Genomic DNA, 13,492 nt, shown 5'->3' on the forward strand with positions numbered 1-13,492 from the left:
ACGGGCTGGCGTGACCGAGAACGATCTGGCGGCGAAGTGACAGCGCCGACCCGGCTGTCTTTATGGAAAGCCATCAGAGACCTGTGGGCTGTGAAAAACCCTCTTCAGTCAAATGGGCTGCATATAAAACAGGAAATAAAACGGCTGCACAGAGGACGGCGACAGCAGATACTGCAGGAGGACAGAAAGGGACGCACACAGTGAAACAACACAGAAGGACAGCAAAGCACAGTCGCACACAGCCGAGTGCAGGAGAGTACACAACAGTGGAGAGAACCCACAAGAGTCCAATAGAACACAGCAGAGTACATAACAGAGTACAGTAGAGTACACAGCAGAGTGGAGTATAGTACAGTGTAGTAGAGTATTAATATCATTAAAAATGCACGAGATAATAACTTGTGCATTCAAATTTATGCCACCCATATTATCATCTTGTCCTTTTAAGTTGTTAACCATTATTATCCCCCCCCCCCTCCCCATGACGATCTTAAGACCTACTTGTTCTGAATAATTGAATTGAGTGAAGATGAATACATAATTGGAGCATTTTCTCTCTTCAACCAGCTGTTCTGAGAGGATGCCGTGGAGAGTCTCAGAACTAAAACCGTTGCATCTGCAAAAATAAATACTTATGGTATTTATATTTTTTTAGATTTCCCCAGCGCCATAAAGCAAAGTCAAACGCCAGAGAGGTCTTACTCCATGAACGAGGAAGAGTTTGGACCATCATCTCCGTCCTCAACTCAACACTGCCGCAGTAGTATTTCCTGAGAGTCCTGCAGTACTTGAGTTTACTGATGCTCGAGGACCAAAGTGTCCTCAGAGTACCCCCCCACCCTCCAGCCCCACCCCACCCATCCCCCGACTCACTTAAGAGAGAGATGCTGCTGGTTGAGCTGATAGAGCACTTTATACCATCCAGCCATCCTGCTGAGTCAGCAGCTTCGCAGAGACAGAGAGCAGGGAGAGGAGAGATTAAGGAGAGAGTTAGAGAGAGAGAGAAGGTGAAAGGGAGGAGGAGATGAAAGAGAAGAGAGATGATAGAGGACAGGAAGGAGGTGAAAGAGAGAGTGGGGAGCTGAAGGCGATGAGAACGACCCATGGTGTTTCCGATGTCCGTCTGTCTGACATCACAACAACCACAACAGGCTTCATGGACCGTTCAGCGATGATGTTCAGTAACGGCTTTGGCTAAGAAAATATATTTTGACATTGCATTTTTGGGGCTCTGAAGTTAATTTATTTGTGCCTGAATTATTGTGTTGTAATAAGAAATTTAAAAAGCATGCGAAAACAATGTCAAACACATATTTGAGGTGATTTAGGAGATTCTATTAATAAAGTTTCCTGTCTGTTTCTTCACTGCCGATGAATTCTGTTAATCTTGACCATAATTCTTCGCAAATCCCAATTAATAATGATTAATCTTGTGAGTTTATGCAACACAAAACTAAAAAAGGAATATTGGTGGAGATTGTTGATATCGGCCTCACTCATCCAGCATTAGCGAGGATCTTTTTTGTACAAATATTTATTATATATTAATTAGCAACGATAACGGTCACAGTTTGTACTTCCTTTATGGCTCTTTTTATGCAAATAAAACCCCAGGGGGGAAGGTTACAACCAATAAGTGTTAACACGACACGTAGAGACAAAATGACATGCTGCTGGTTAGAGACGACCAACAACAGACGTATTGGAAGCTCATTCTGCGCATGCGTTAAAAAAAATTAACTAATTAATCCTGTAAATTTATCATGACGCGTTAACGCGTTATTTTTCACAGCACTAATTTATTTACATCCATTTATTTCTCTATTTACTTTTCTTTATAGTCAAACGCCTTGGCGGTGCTGCACGTCTGTTATCCGGAGCAATAAAGCAGACTGAAGTGGGTTAAGAGAGAGAGAGAGAGAGAGAGATTTAACTGTGGAAGATGGAGGGAAGAGGCAGAAAGGAGGAGTAAGAGGGGGCAGGGAGGCGAACATTTTAATGGTCCAATTAGTCTTGAGTGACTTGATTAACATCTCTCTCTCTCACACACACGCAGAGAGAGAGAGAGAGAGAGAGAGAGAGAGAACCAGTCTCTGTTCTAAGATCTGGGGTTTTTTTCTGGTAAATTTGCTCAAGTTCATTTAAGATCAGAATCACAAATATGTCTATAAGGGCTTTGCAATCTGTTTTATTACATTTTAATGCTGCGTCTATGTAGCACACACTCTCTCTCTTTCCCTGTGTGTGTGTGAGATGAACATCTGCCTACAGTGAGCCGACCCGTACTTTCAGGTTGCGTATTGATTATGCTCGTTCACTGATGGGCTCACAGTGATTACACGTCTTGTATTTGGTGCCGCAACCAAAACCGCACGAGTCACGAGTAATTGTTGATGCATCATTGTCGATGCGTTCGAGGTAAACGGTAAATGGTCCTGTACTTGAAGAACGCTTTTTTGGTCGACCCACCACTCACAGCGCTTTAGCACTACATGACATCATCCACCTGTTCACACCCATGTAACCACTGATGGGAGGAAGGACCTGCCCATCATGACGAACCAACATTCACACACCATAGGCGGAAGCAATTTTGGGGTTACGTGTCTTGCCCAAGGACACATCGGCATGGGTTAGCGGAACCGGGGATTGAACCGCCGATGCTCCGATTGAAGGACGACCCTGGTCTCCACCGAGCCCACGGTACTTCCACCCTGAGACCCTTGGATTCAGAGCTAGCTCATCTTGCTGATAAAAGACCACCCAGCACTATTCAAAGAAGTCTAGGAAGTATTTCAGATTACAAAATAGAAAAAGACCTAGAGCTGGTGATTGAACCTCCGCTGTCTAAAAGTATTCAGACTTGCAAAACACCTGAATGCTGTCTCTGAACACGTCATTCCTAAAAGCATTGATCTGGAGCCGTGACAGCTTCCACTCTAATGGATTGTTACGGACTATCGTCTGCAACACCGCCGCGTCATGAAGAACCAACATTTTCCCGCAACCAAGAATGCCAGACAGACTTAAACTTAATGAAGAACAATCTCCTCTGCGTTTTTTGTTATCTCTCCTGTCTCTTGTTCCAGCCTCTCAAATGGAAGGATTGGAGGTTGTTCTTCGTCAAATGACTGTAAACTTAATGGATTTGGATTTTTCAGACTGGGGGAGGTTTAACGTGCATGTGTTCACAATCTTCAGGCAGTATAAATACAAAACGATTGGTTAGTGACAGTACTATTAAGGATGGTCTACATGCATTTGGCCATAACATGCGTCTAACGTAAGTGTGTGTGTGTATCTTACTTTTGGTACAGGCAGTTGTGCGTTGCTGAGGTACACCTGGCTGATCCTCTCTGGTTCCTGCACCTGCACAGACAGTTCAGACTCATCAACAACAACAAGAAGCACCTGAAAAAAACAGGTAAATAAAAGCTTCATTCAGGACCAGAAGGTGTCATCGACGTACCGCCGCCAGAGGCTTGCGGATGCCCAGGCGGACTGTGCCGGGCGGGGCGGACTTCAGGACCTCCAAGGCCTGGTCCAGGGTGAGCGGGTCCAACTGGGTCTGGTTGACCGAGACCAGCTGGTCTCCGGGGAGCAGTCTGCCGTGGCGCTCCGCGAAGCCGCCGGGGACCAGAGACCGGATCACCATCACGCATCGACCGGGATCCAGCGGGTCCTGGAGAGGAAGAGACGAGGAACGCCGTCACATTAGAGTCATCTGAAGACTTACGTGGAGCGCCTGCCGAGCTGGAGACAGACGGCCTCCGACAACACAAACCACACCAGGCTCTCGAGCTCTGCTCGAGGATCGGAGATCTTGCAGATCCAGTAAGATCCTTTCAATCACTTCTCAAAACATGCTTTGAAACACATTATTTTATATTCATATTAATGTGAACTGCTTTCATATAACTTTTGGGTATTATATTTTGATAGAGTCCTGAAATGTTTTTTATTTAAAGCTCCTTGCATCCTTGTTTTGAAATTAAGAATAAAGAATGTGTATTATTTGTATTATTATTGTTAGTTCACTTCCAACGCCTCAGTTTACTGGAACTAATCTCTCCATAATATTCTCTGACAGAGGTTATTTCTAGCATCTGTATACCTGGAACACTCAAGAGCAGTAAAGTGTTTTGAGGTGCGATTAGCTGTGACATAACGGCTAGTTCTTAACGGAGCTATTTTCTAAATGGTGGTCCTGAAAATTATTTATGTTTTCTTAGATTTTTATATGCTTGAAAACAATAAATCAAATGTTACAGTTCTATTTGTTATGGAGGTGAAATGCTGTTCGAAAAAAAGAAGGATGTGAACAAATCCCTGCAACACACTTAGCACACCACTGAGCTAAAGACCTGTGACCAATCCTCTACTGGAGGCCAGCAGTCAGTTTGGGTTTCAAACCATCAACCTTTCAGGATGGAAACCAAAAAAATAATAATTCCATTTTGTTGTTGCCTGTAAACAATTAAACATTTTAAACAAACTAACAATTCTGCCTTTAAACCTTTGAGTGTGATACAAGCTCAAAAGTAGTGAGGAATCCAAAGCTGACCCCCCCGGCCCAAAACAAAGAGACGTCGGAGAGAGGGAGACGGTTATCCTCCCATGGTCAGACCGAGTCTCACCAAAGACAGACGGGAAGGCAGCAGCAGAGAGACAGGCAGGGGGAGACAGAGACCAGAGAAAATCCACCCGTACAAACAACAACATGCAAGGGGATTGGGGGGCTTACAGAAACTAATCGTTAAGAGGTCCAATATTTTTCGCTCCAACTTTTGTAGGAAATAAAACCTGGATCTTGGACCTAAATTTGGGACAGAATTATGGGGAGAGGGGTGTTTGTGTGTGTGAGTGAGAGAGTGAGGAACACCTGCCACTCTGGTCATTTGTGATTTTAGAAAAAACATTTTCAGTGAACGTTTTTTACTCCTCAGCCCTCGTATCCGGCCGATACGGGGCTAAGAGTGATCAACAACCGCATTAGATAAAAATCGGGTTTCCTCTCGGGATTAGGAATACCTTTTCTTTATCCGATACAAATGTTGTAAATTCTACAGATTGTAAAATACACTTTAAGGCCAATTTGCGCTATTACAAATGACATTGAATTAAACTGTTCCTGTCCAGATTTGCACGCCTAGGCAAGACAATTGTGGTGTAGATTTGTTCAATCAAACATTGCTGCAGTGGTCATTTAAAGCAGGGCTCGAGACTAAAGTATCCCGTCAACAATAGAAAAACACTGTAGTTCCCATCACTGGGTGGAGAGCTGGCGGGCAGCCAGCGGGCAGCAGGGTGCTGCACCGCATTGGCTAATGGAGCTAATAGCTAAACATGCTAATCACCACTACACGCTCACCGCCACGCATGCCTGCGTTCCACACTACATTTATTTTTTTTCTATACAACCAGGCGGCAACCGATGCTAAAGTGTCTTAAAACTTGCATTCTCTTTTCTGACTCTACTGGTTGCATAAATAAGTCTGATTGTATAGAAGTATATTACAAAAATATTATAATTCTCTCTATTTATTCCCTCAGTAAACATGAGTTTATGGTCTCAATCTTTAGTTTCAAGTCTTCTTCAATACAGGATGATGTTCATTTGGTAAACGATGGTCCATTTAGAGTCAAACGGACCAGAAAGCAGGTATGCTTTAGGGCGGGGGTTCCTTAGATTGGCAGGTCACTACCAGAGTTGTATCCACCGTCTCTACGCCACTCCTCCACATTCCAGATATGGTCACTTCTGTTCATTGGCTGCAAAAGAAACAGCATGGCGACGGCCGTGACACAAGAAGGGGACCCCGAAATCACCGAACTCGAGGCTTCATTTCTGACCACAGCAGGCAGAGCATTAACACCATCAGCTTCTCATGGCCACCGTGTCCGAGGTCCGTTTCCATAGAGCCCGTCCACTCTGGTTCCACCGTGATAATGTAGCTTACATATTGTTCCTTTCATTAAACAACGGCCCTGCCCTGCACTCCCAGTTCAGACACACCTGGCCGAGATCTGCACTCGAGGAAATACACTTTTCTAGTTAATCCTCCATCAGTAATGAGGGAGAACCCCACACACAAGCCCTCGTCTCTTTATCCTTAAGTAACCAGGAGGCTCGGTCCTTCCCCGGATCCAAACCCCTCAGACTATAATGCCAACTACAATACCTCTCCTGGTTGGAGCGGATGTACATTTTGTGAATTCCCCCGTGCTGAACCCTGGGCATCGCCTGCGCTGCTGCACAAGCTGCCGTGCCAAGTTTCAGGCTGCCAGAACAAAGCCGTGCTGTATTTTTAGACAACATGGCTACAGGTGGTGAGGAGTCAGAACTCAAGTCCTTCACTCCTACAAGATCCTCCGGAAAAAGAAAAGGCCTCCGCTGTCAAATAAAATTAAAATAAATAAATACAATGTGGAGTTATCAGAAATGTAGGAGAAAGTATGAGAGGGAATAATAAATTAATAAATAATATACTTTGCCAAAAGTAGTGAAATATTTCCACGGGTGACTTCTCGTCCACATAAAACAAGTTGTTGTTTTAGTTTTGTTATATGTAGGTTATGTAGAGCGTCTTCACAAAGTTTTAAGACTCTCGAAAGGAAATAAGCAGTCAAAGTATTTTAGGAACTTTGAGAGTGAACTTCAGACTTTACATTTCTTTTCTTAACATACTCCAGACCTTTCAGGGATTCTGAAGTTTCACTAACATAAAGAACAAACTTCCCATACTTTTGTTTCTATTTTCTCACAATAAATATAAACTTTAAGGCCAAAAGCCTTACGAACACTGCCGATACTCCTTCTTCCTGCTCTTAGGTCTAATGAAGGCAAATCTTAATGCTCCAGCATACGACGAAAGCTTTATTGGGTTTTTCTCTTTCCAGCTTCAACAAGACACAAAGCCAGCGGCATGAAGACATTATTTTCCCACTTTGGTGTGGGAGAGCTTGACCGGTCTACACAGAGCCATAACGTCAACCCCATCCAAACACCTTTGGGATGAACTGAAACGCGGACTGTGGGCCGGAACTGAGCACTCATCTGATCAGTGTCTCAATTCAATTCAATTCAGTTTATTTGTATAGCCCAATTTCACAAATTAGTCTCGGAGTGCTTTACAATCTGTACACATAGACATCCCTGCTTACAAAACCTCATCGGACCAGGAAAAACTCCCAAATAACCCTTGCTCCGGAAAAATATGGAAATCTTAAACTTCAAGTGCAGAAGTCAAAATATAGGGGACCTGTTGATTGGCCAGAATGCATTCCAGTATTAATACTATTCAGTAGAGATGCACCGATCAGCTTTTTTGGTGCCGATCACCGATCACTGAAATCAGTATCTGCCGATCCGATAATAACGATCACGGTGTCGATTGAAGCATTCTATTTATTGTGTAGCATTATTGCCTAAATACATATATAAAGCACCTCAAACATTAAAGAAATTACCGATTTCTTTAAACATTTAGGACTTTTACTTTGAAAAATTGATTGATTGCCAGTGATGGGGATTTCAGATATGTATGGAACACATCCGCATCAGTCGTTGCCTGGAACTTTTGGGGAAATCTATATACAGGACTTTTCTTAACATACAAAGTCTGACTTATTTTTATAAGCTCTTCCATGGTACAGTAAAAATGTTTTAATGTTAGCATAATTTAAGCTAAATCTTAGAAACGATCTCTAAAGATACAAAATCAGTTCATTGTTTACTTTTATATGTTAGTGTTTGATTTGTCGACATCTTATTTTGATAAACGGATGTTGTTTCACGTGGTTCTTTCCGCTAACTTTGCAAAACCGGATGTTGTCACTTAAATCCTTACGCTTCTTTATCAAAACCCTCGCGCGCTCGATCGAATGCGTTTACCGTGAGCATCAGTCTATAGGGGCTCAGACATGTGAGAGTCGGCTGAGTTGACCCAGTGATTCAACTCGGGGGACGGGGACGCCGCTCGGTGGTGAGGATCCCCTCGTGGACCTCTCACTCTGCGGCCCTCGCCGGGCGCATTTACTCCGTTGCGATGCGCCACGATTGAAACGTCTCTGATAGTTCTCGCAGATGTTACGTCATCTGATCGGCCAGTTTGATCGGCCGTTTTGAGAACGCCGATCAAAACCGATAATGGCAATATCGGCCGATATGGATCGTCTCCGATCAGATCGGTGCATCCCTACTATTCAGTGTACAAAGGGATTTGTAGCACATTTAGAAATTCAAGAACATTTTCAAGAATATATATATCTATAAACTATAGTTTCTAGAATTTAAATTAAGTCTCTTTCCACTCTCTAGTAGACCTGCATACATTTCTCTTCGGAGGAAAAGTTTTGAGGAATGAAACTGGTCCCGCTTTAAAGGTTTCAGGTTTGAGTGGAAGCTGTCCGCCCGAGTCCTGACGGACAGACAGACCAGCTCTTCTCTTATTGCCTGCAACCATCTTTCACTCGGCTCTGACAGCCGGACCGTCAGTAACAGGAAACACTTTGGCAGCAACACTGGACCGGTCAGTGCATGAATAACCTTTAGAAACACATTATCTTTTGATCTGGCTACATATTCGTTTTCACTACAGGTACCCTTTAAGTAACCAGGAGGCTCGGTCCTTCCCCGAATCCAAACCCCTCAGACTATAATGCCAACTACAATACCTCTCCTGGTTGGAGCGGATGTACATTTTGTGAATTCCCCCGTGCTGAACCCTGGGCATCGCCTGCGCTGCTGCACAAGCTGCCGTGCCAAGTTTCAGGCTGCCAGAACAAAGCCGTGCTGTATTTTTAGACAACATGGCTACAGGTGGTGAGGAGTCAGAACTCAAGTCCTTCACTCCTACAAGATCCTCCGGAAAAAGAAAAGGCCTCCGCTGTCAAATAAAATTAAAATAAATAAATACAATGTGGAGTTATCAGAAATGTAGGAGAAAGTATGAGAGGGAATAATACATTAATAAATAATATACTTTGCCAAAAGTAGTGAAATATTTCCACGGGTGACTTTTCGTCCACATAAAACAAGTTGTTGTTTTAGTTTTGTTATATGTAGGTTATGTAGAGCGTCTTCACAAAGTTTTTAAGACTCTCGAAAGGAAATAAGCAGTCAAAGTATTTTAGGAACTTTGAGAGTGAACTTCAGACTTTACATTTCTTTTCTTAACATACTCCAGACCTTTTAGGGATTCTGAAGTTTCACTAATATAAAGAACAAACTTCCCATACTTTTGTTTCTATTTTCTCACAATAAATATAAACTTTAAGGCCAAAAGCCTTACGAACACTGCCGATACTCCTTCTTCCTGCTCTTAGGTCTAATGAAGGCAAATCTTAATGCTCCAGCATACGACGAAAGTTTTATTGGGTTTTTCTCTTTCCAGCTTCAGCAAGACACAAAGCCAGCGGCATGAAGACATTATTTTCCCACTTTGGTGTGGGAGAGCTTGACCGGTCTACACAGAGCCATAACGTCAACCCCATCCAAACACCTTTGGGATGAACTGAAACGCGGACTGTGGGCCGGAACTGAGCACTCATCTGATCAGTGTCTCAATGTTGCTCCGGAAAAATATGGAAATCTTAAACTTCAAGTGCAGAAGTCAAAATATAGGGGACCTGTTGATTGGCCAGAATGCATTCCAGTATTAATACTATTCAGTAGAGATGCACCGATCAGGTTTTTTGGTGCCGATCACCGATCACTGAAATCAGTATCTGCCGATCCGATAATACCGATCACGGTGTCGATTGAAGCATTCTATTTATTGTGTAGCATTATTGCCTAAATACATATATAAAGCACCTCAAACATTAAAGAAATTACCGATTTCTTTAAACATTTAGGACTTTTACTTTGAAAAATTGATTGATTGCCAGTGATGGGGATTTCAGATATGTATGGAACACATCCGCATCAGTCGTTGCCTGGAACTTTTGGGGAAATCTATATACAGGACTTTTCTTAACATACAAAAGTCTGACTTATTTTTATAAGCTCTTCCATGGTACAGTAAAAATGTTTTAATGTTAGCATAATTTAAGCTAAATCTTAGAAACGATCTCTAAAGATACAAAATCAGTTCATTGTTTACTTTTATATGTTAGTGTTTGATTTGTCGACATCTTATTTTGATAAACGGATGTTGTTTCACGTGGTTCTTTCCGCTAACTTTGCAAAACCGGATGTTGTCACTTAAATCCTTACGCTAACTTTATCAAAACCCTCGCGCTCGATCGAATGCGTTTACCGTGAGCATCAGTCTATAGGGCTCAGACATGTGAGAGTCGGCTGAGTTGACCCAGTGATTCAACTCGGGGACGGGACGCCGCCGGTGGTGAGGATCCCCTCGTGGACCTCTCACTCTGCGGCCCTCGCCGGGCATTTACTCCGTTGCGGTGCGCGGCGATTGAAACATCTGATAGTTCTCGCAGATGTTACGTCATCTGATCGGCCAGTTTGATCGGCCGTTTTGAGAACGCCGATCAAAACCGATAATGGGAATATCGGCCGATATGGATCGTCGCCGATCAGATCGGTGCATCCCTACTATTCAGTGTACAAAGGGATTTGTAGCACATTTAGAAATTCAAGAACATTTTCAAGAATATATCTATAAACTATAGTTTCTAGAATTTAAATTAAGTCTCTTTCCACTCTCTAGTAGCCCTGCATACATTTCTCTTCGGAGGAAAAGTTTTAAGGAATGAAACTGGTCCCGCTTTAAAGGTTTCAGGTTTGAGTGGAAGCTGTCCGCCCGAGTCCTGACGGACAGACAGACCAGCTCTTCTCTTATTGCCTGCAACCATCTTTCACTCGGCTCTGACAGCCGGACCGTCAGTACCAGGAAACACTTTGGCAGCAACACTGGACCGACGTGCCCTTGGGCGAGACATATAGAGGAAAGAGAGGGAGAGAAGTTGCTTCTTCGTATTTTGAGAAACATTGTCGAGCCTAAAAGGTGCAGGAGTCAGAAACTTAAATTATTTTTACTTTAATTTTTAAATCATATGCACTTTAAATGAGGAGGAAAGATGAACATAAAACTATGTATTTCATATATATTTATGAAATTGGCCTAACCCGTTTCAACACACTCGAGTGTGGTGTGTGGATGTGTGGGGGGGGGGAATGAAGAACGCATGTTAAAGTAAAACATATTCATCCTATCAGTTATTTTACTTAGGCTAATGTTCTTTACAGAAGAGAGGACATTTCTGGGAAAGCGTAGATGTTTTATGTTTCTTGTCCATTTGACGATTGGGAAAAGGATACTGCAGAAAATACTTAAGTGCAAGAAAAGAGAGAGCACTTGTTTTGGAAAAAGGGTTTTGTTCTCCAAAACTAAATATTGTATCCATTATTTTAGCTTTTGCTAATTTAAGAGAAGAAAGGGAGGACAACTTCGGATGATGAGGATATTCTAAAGTAAGGATAAATCTCAAGCTTTCCCTTTGAGTGTGATGTATTTCATGTCAGTCACAACCTGTTTGGAAATAGATGTTTCGTATACATGATGATTAAGAAAAGACAGCTGTAGAAAAAGTGCAAAAGTTCATTTCTGGACAGTGGAGACTGTTTTCTGAAGTTGGTAGCGATCTGAGAAAGTGAGAATTTATGACATTCTGCGTTGTGCAATATCATAAGTTATATATTATTTCAGGGACATCCTTTACAGAAGACTAGGTAGTGGTGCTTCCCACACAGATGACAATAAGTGTGAACTTTGGAAATGAAGACACTTCAGAAAAGAAAAAATAAGGATGTTTTAAGTGAAAAGGTTCCCGAAATTGTTTTCTTTTGTGTACGAGATATTTTGAATAATTATTAGAGCCGATAGTTTATTTCTGACATCCTTTACATTTTTGTAAAGCTGCAGAAAAAAATGTAGGACACTTTTTGTAATGGAAACATCATATAAATAAAGTAGATATATTTAATGTTCTCTATTTTTAGATGTTTTTTTAATATGAAAAAGGTGGACTAACTGTTTCTCTGCAGGCGACAATAACCGTGACCTTTAAAATGTTATAAAAGGTCAAAACTTGGTGAAGATTAACATTAACATTACAGACAGCGAATAGGAAATGTATAATATCAAAGAGGGTCCTCACAAACGTGAGTTAAACGTGTGTGTGTGTGGTGTGTGTGTGTGTTCCAGCTGGTCTCTGAAAACAGGCTGCTTTGTCCAGATCTGAAGCTGAAGCCAAGATCAACCAGCCATGACAAACAGACAGACAGACAGACAGGCAGACAGGCAGACAGGCAAGCAGGCAGACAGACAGGTAGACTGATTGAACTGTGGTACATGAGATTATATCCATGGGAAGTACAAAATCAACCTCTACATTCCATCCATCCACTTTCATCCGCTTAAGCCGGGGTCGCGGAGGCAGCAGACCCAGCAGGCTGACCCAGACTTCCCTCTCACCCGCAACACTTTCCAGCTCATTCTGGGGGATCCAAAAGCGTTCCCAGGCCACCTGGGAGATTTAATCCCTCCACCGGTCCTGGGTCTTCCCCGGGGTCTGGAGAACCTCTAAAGGGAGGCATCCAGGAGTCATCCGAATCAGATGCCCGAACCACCTCAGCTGACTACTTTCGACGTGAAGGAGTAGCGGCTCGACTCCAAGCTCCCTCCTGATGTCCGAGCAGCTCCTTACCCTATCTCTAAGGCTGAGCCCGGCCACCCTACGGAGGAAACTCATGTCGGCAGCTTGTATCCGCAACCTCGTTCTTTCGGTCACAACCCAGAGTTCGTGCCCATAGGTGAGGGTTGGAACGTAGACGGACCAGTAAATTGAGAGCTTTGCCTTCCAGCTCAGCTCCTCTTCACCAGGACGGTCCGGTGCAGCGCCTGTTTTACTGCTGCAGCCGATCCGCTCCGTCTTACCGACACTCGTGAACAAGATACCACATTAGCAGCGGGGGAGAAGAAAGAAAAAAAAACATGCGCACAACTGATTTCATGTAAATATACTTTAAGTGTTCCTCTCCCGTGTCTTATCAGGTAGTTCAACTGTTGTCAGAAAATAACGATTTCTCACTCAAGAACTGAAGAGGAGGAGGTCTCAAAGGTGAAGCTGTGTCTCAAGCGCTAAAGCCGTGTCCTCACCAGACAGCCACAATGCTCAACAGGATTTCTTTTTTATCCGAAGTTACGTTTAAAACGATTTAACTCGCTTCAGGCCTACTGTGGAGAGATGAAATTTAATGTTTCATCTATCAGATACATTATCAAATAAAAAAAACACATTTTCCCAAGGGGTTTTACAATCCTGTCCAGCATAAAACTGCCTCCGTCGTTTCAGAAAATAAAAAAACATCCATTTTGTCAACCAGACAACTTACTCTTGTTATCAGCCTCAGCCCACGAGGATGAACATTACTCAAACAGAACTGTAGGTACAGCCTGGAGGATTGAAGCCTCGTCCAACATCGATGTTTGTCCAGAATGTCACCACATTTCATCCGAATAAG

The 13,492-nt window shown here is 42.9% G+C and overlaps 1 protein-coding gene across 6 annotated transcripts in view; it reads right to left on the minus strand.

Moving 5' to 3' along the window:
* Window positions 1-13,492, minus strand: part of patj (PATJ crumbs cell polarity complex component) — a 103,589-nt gene that overhangs the window by 58,508 nt on the left and 31,589 nt on the right. For all 6 annotated transcript variants that reach the window (XM_056413822.1, XM_056413821.1, XM_056413823.1 and 3 more), the window contains exons 19-20: window positions 3,470-3,682; window positions 3,307-3,369 (exon numbers count right to left, since the gene is read on the minus strand). In XM_056413822.1, the coding sequence (XP_056269797.1) occupies window positions 3,307-3,369; window positions 3,470-3,682 (276 nt within the window). The remainder of the gene's footprint in view (window positions 1-3,306; window positions 3,370-3,469; window positions 3,683-13,492) is intronic.

This window comes from Pseudoliparis swirei, chromosome 5 (genome assembly GCF_029220125.1).
Source record: "Pseudoliparis swirei isolate HS2019 ecotype Mariana Trench chromosome 5, NWPU_hadal_v1, whole genome shotgun sequence".
Taxonomy (NCBI): Eukaryota; Metazoa; Chordata; class Actinopteri; order Perciformes; family Liparidae; genus Pseudoliparis; species Pseudoliparis swirei.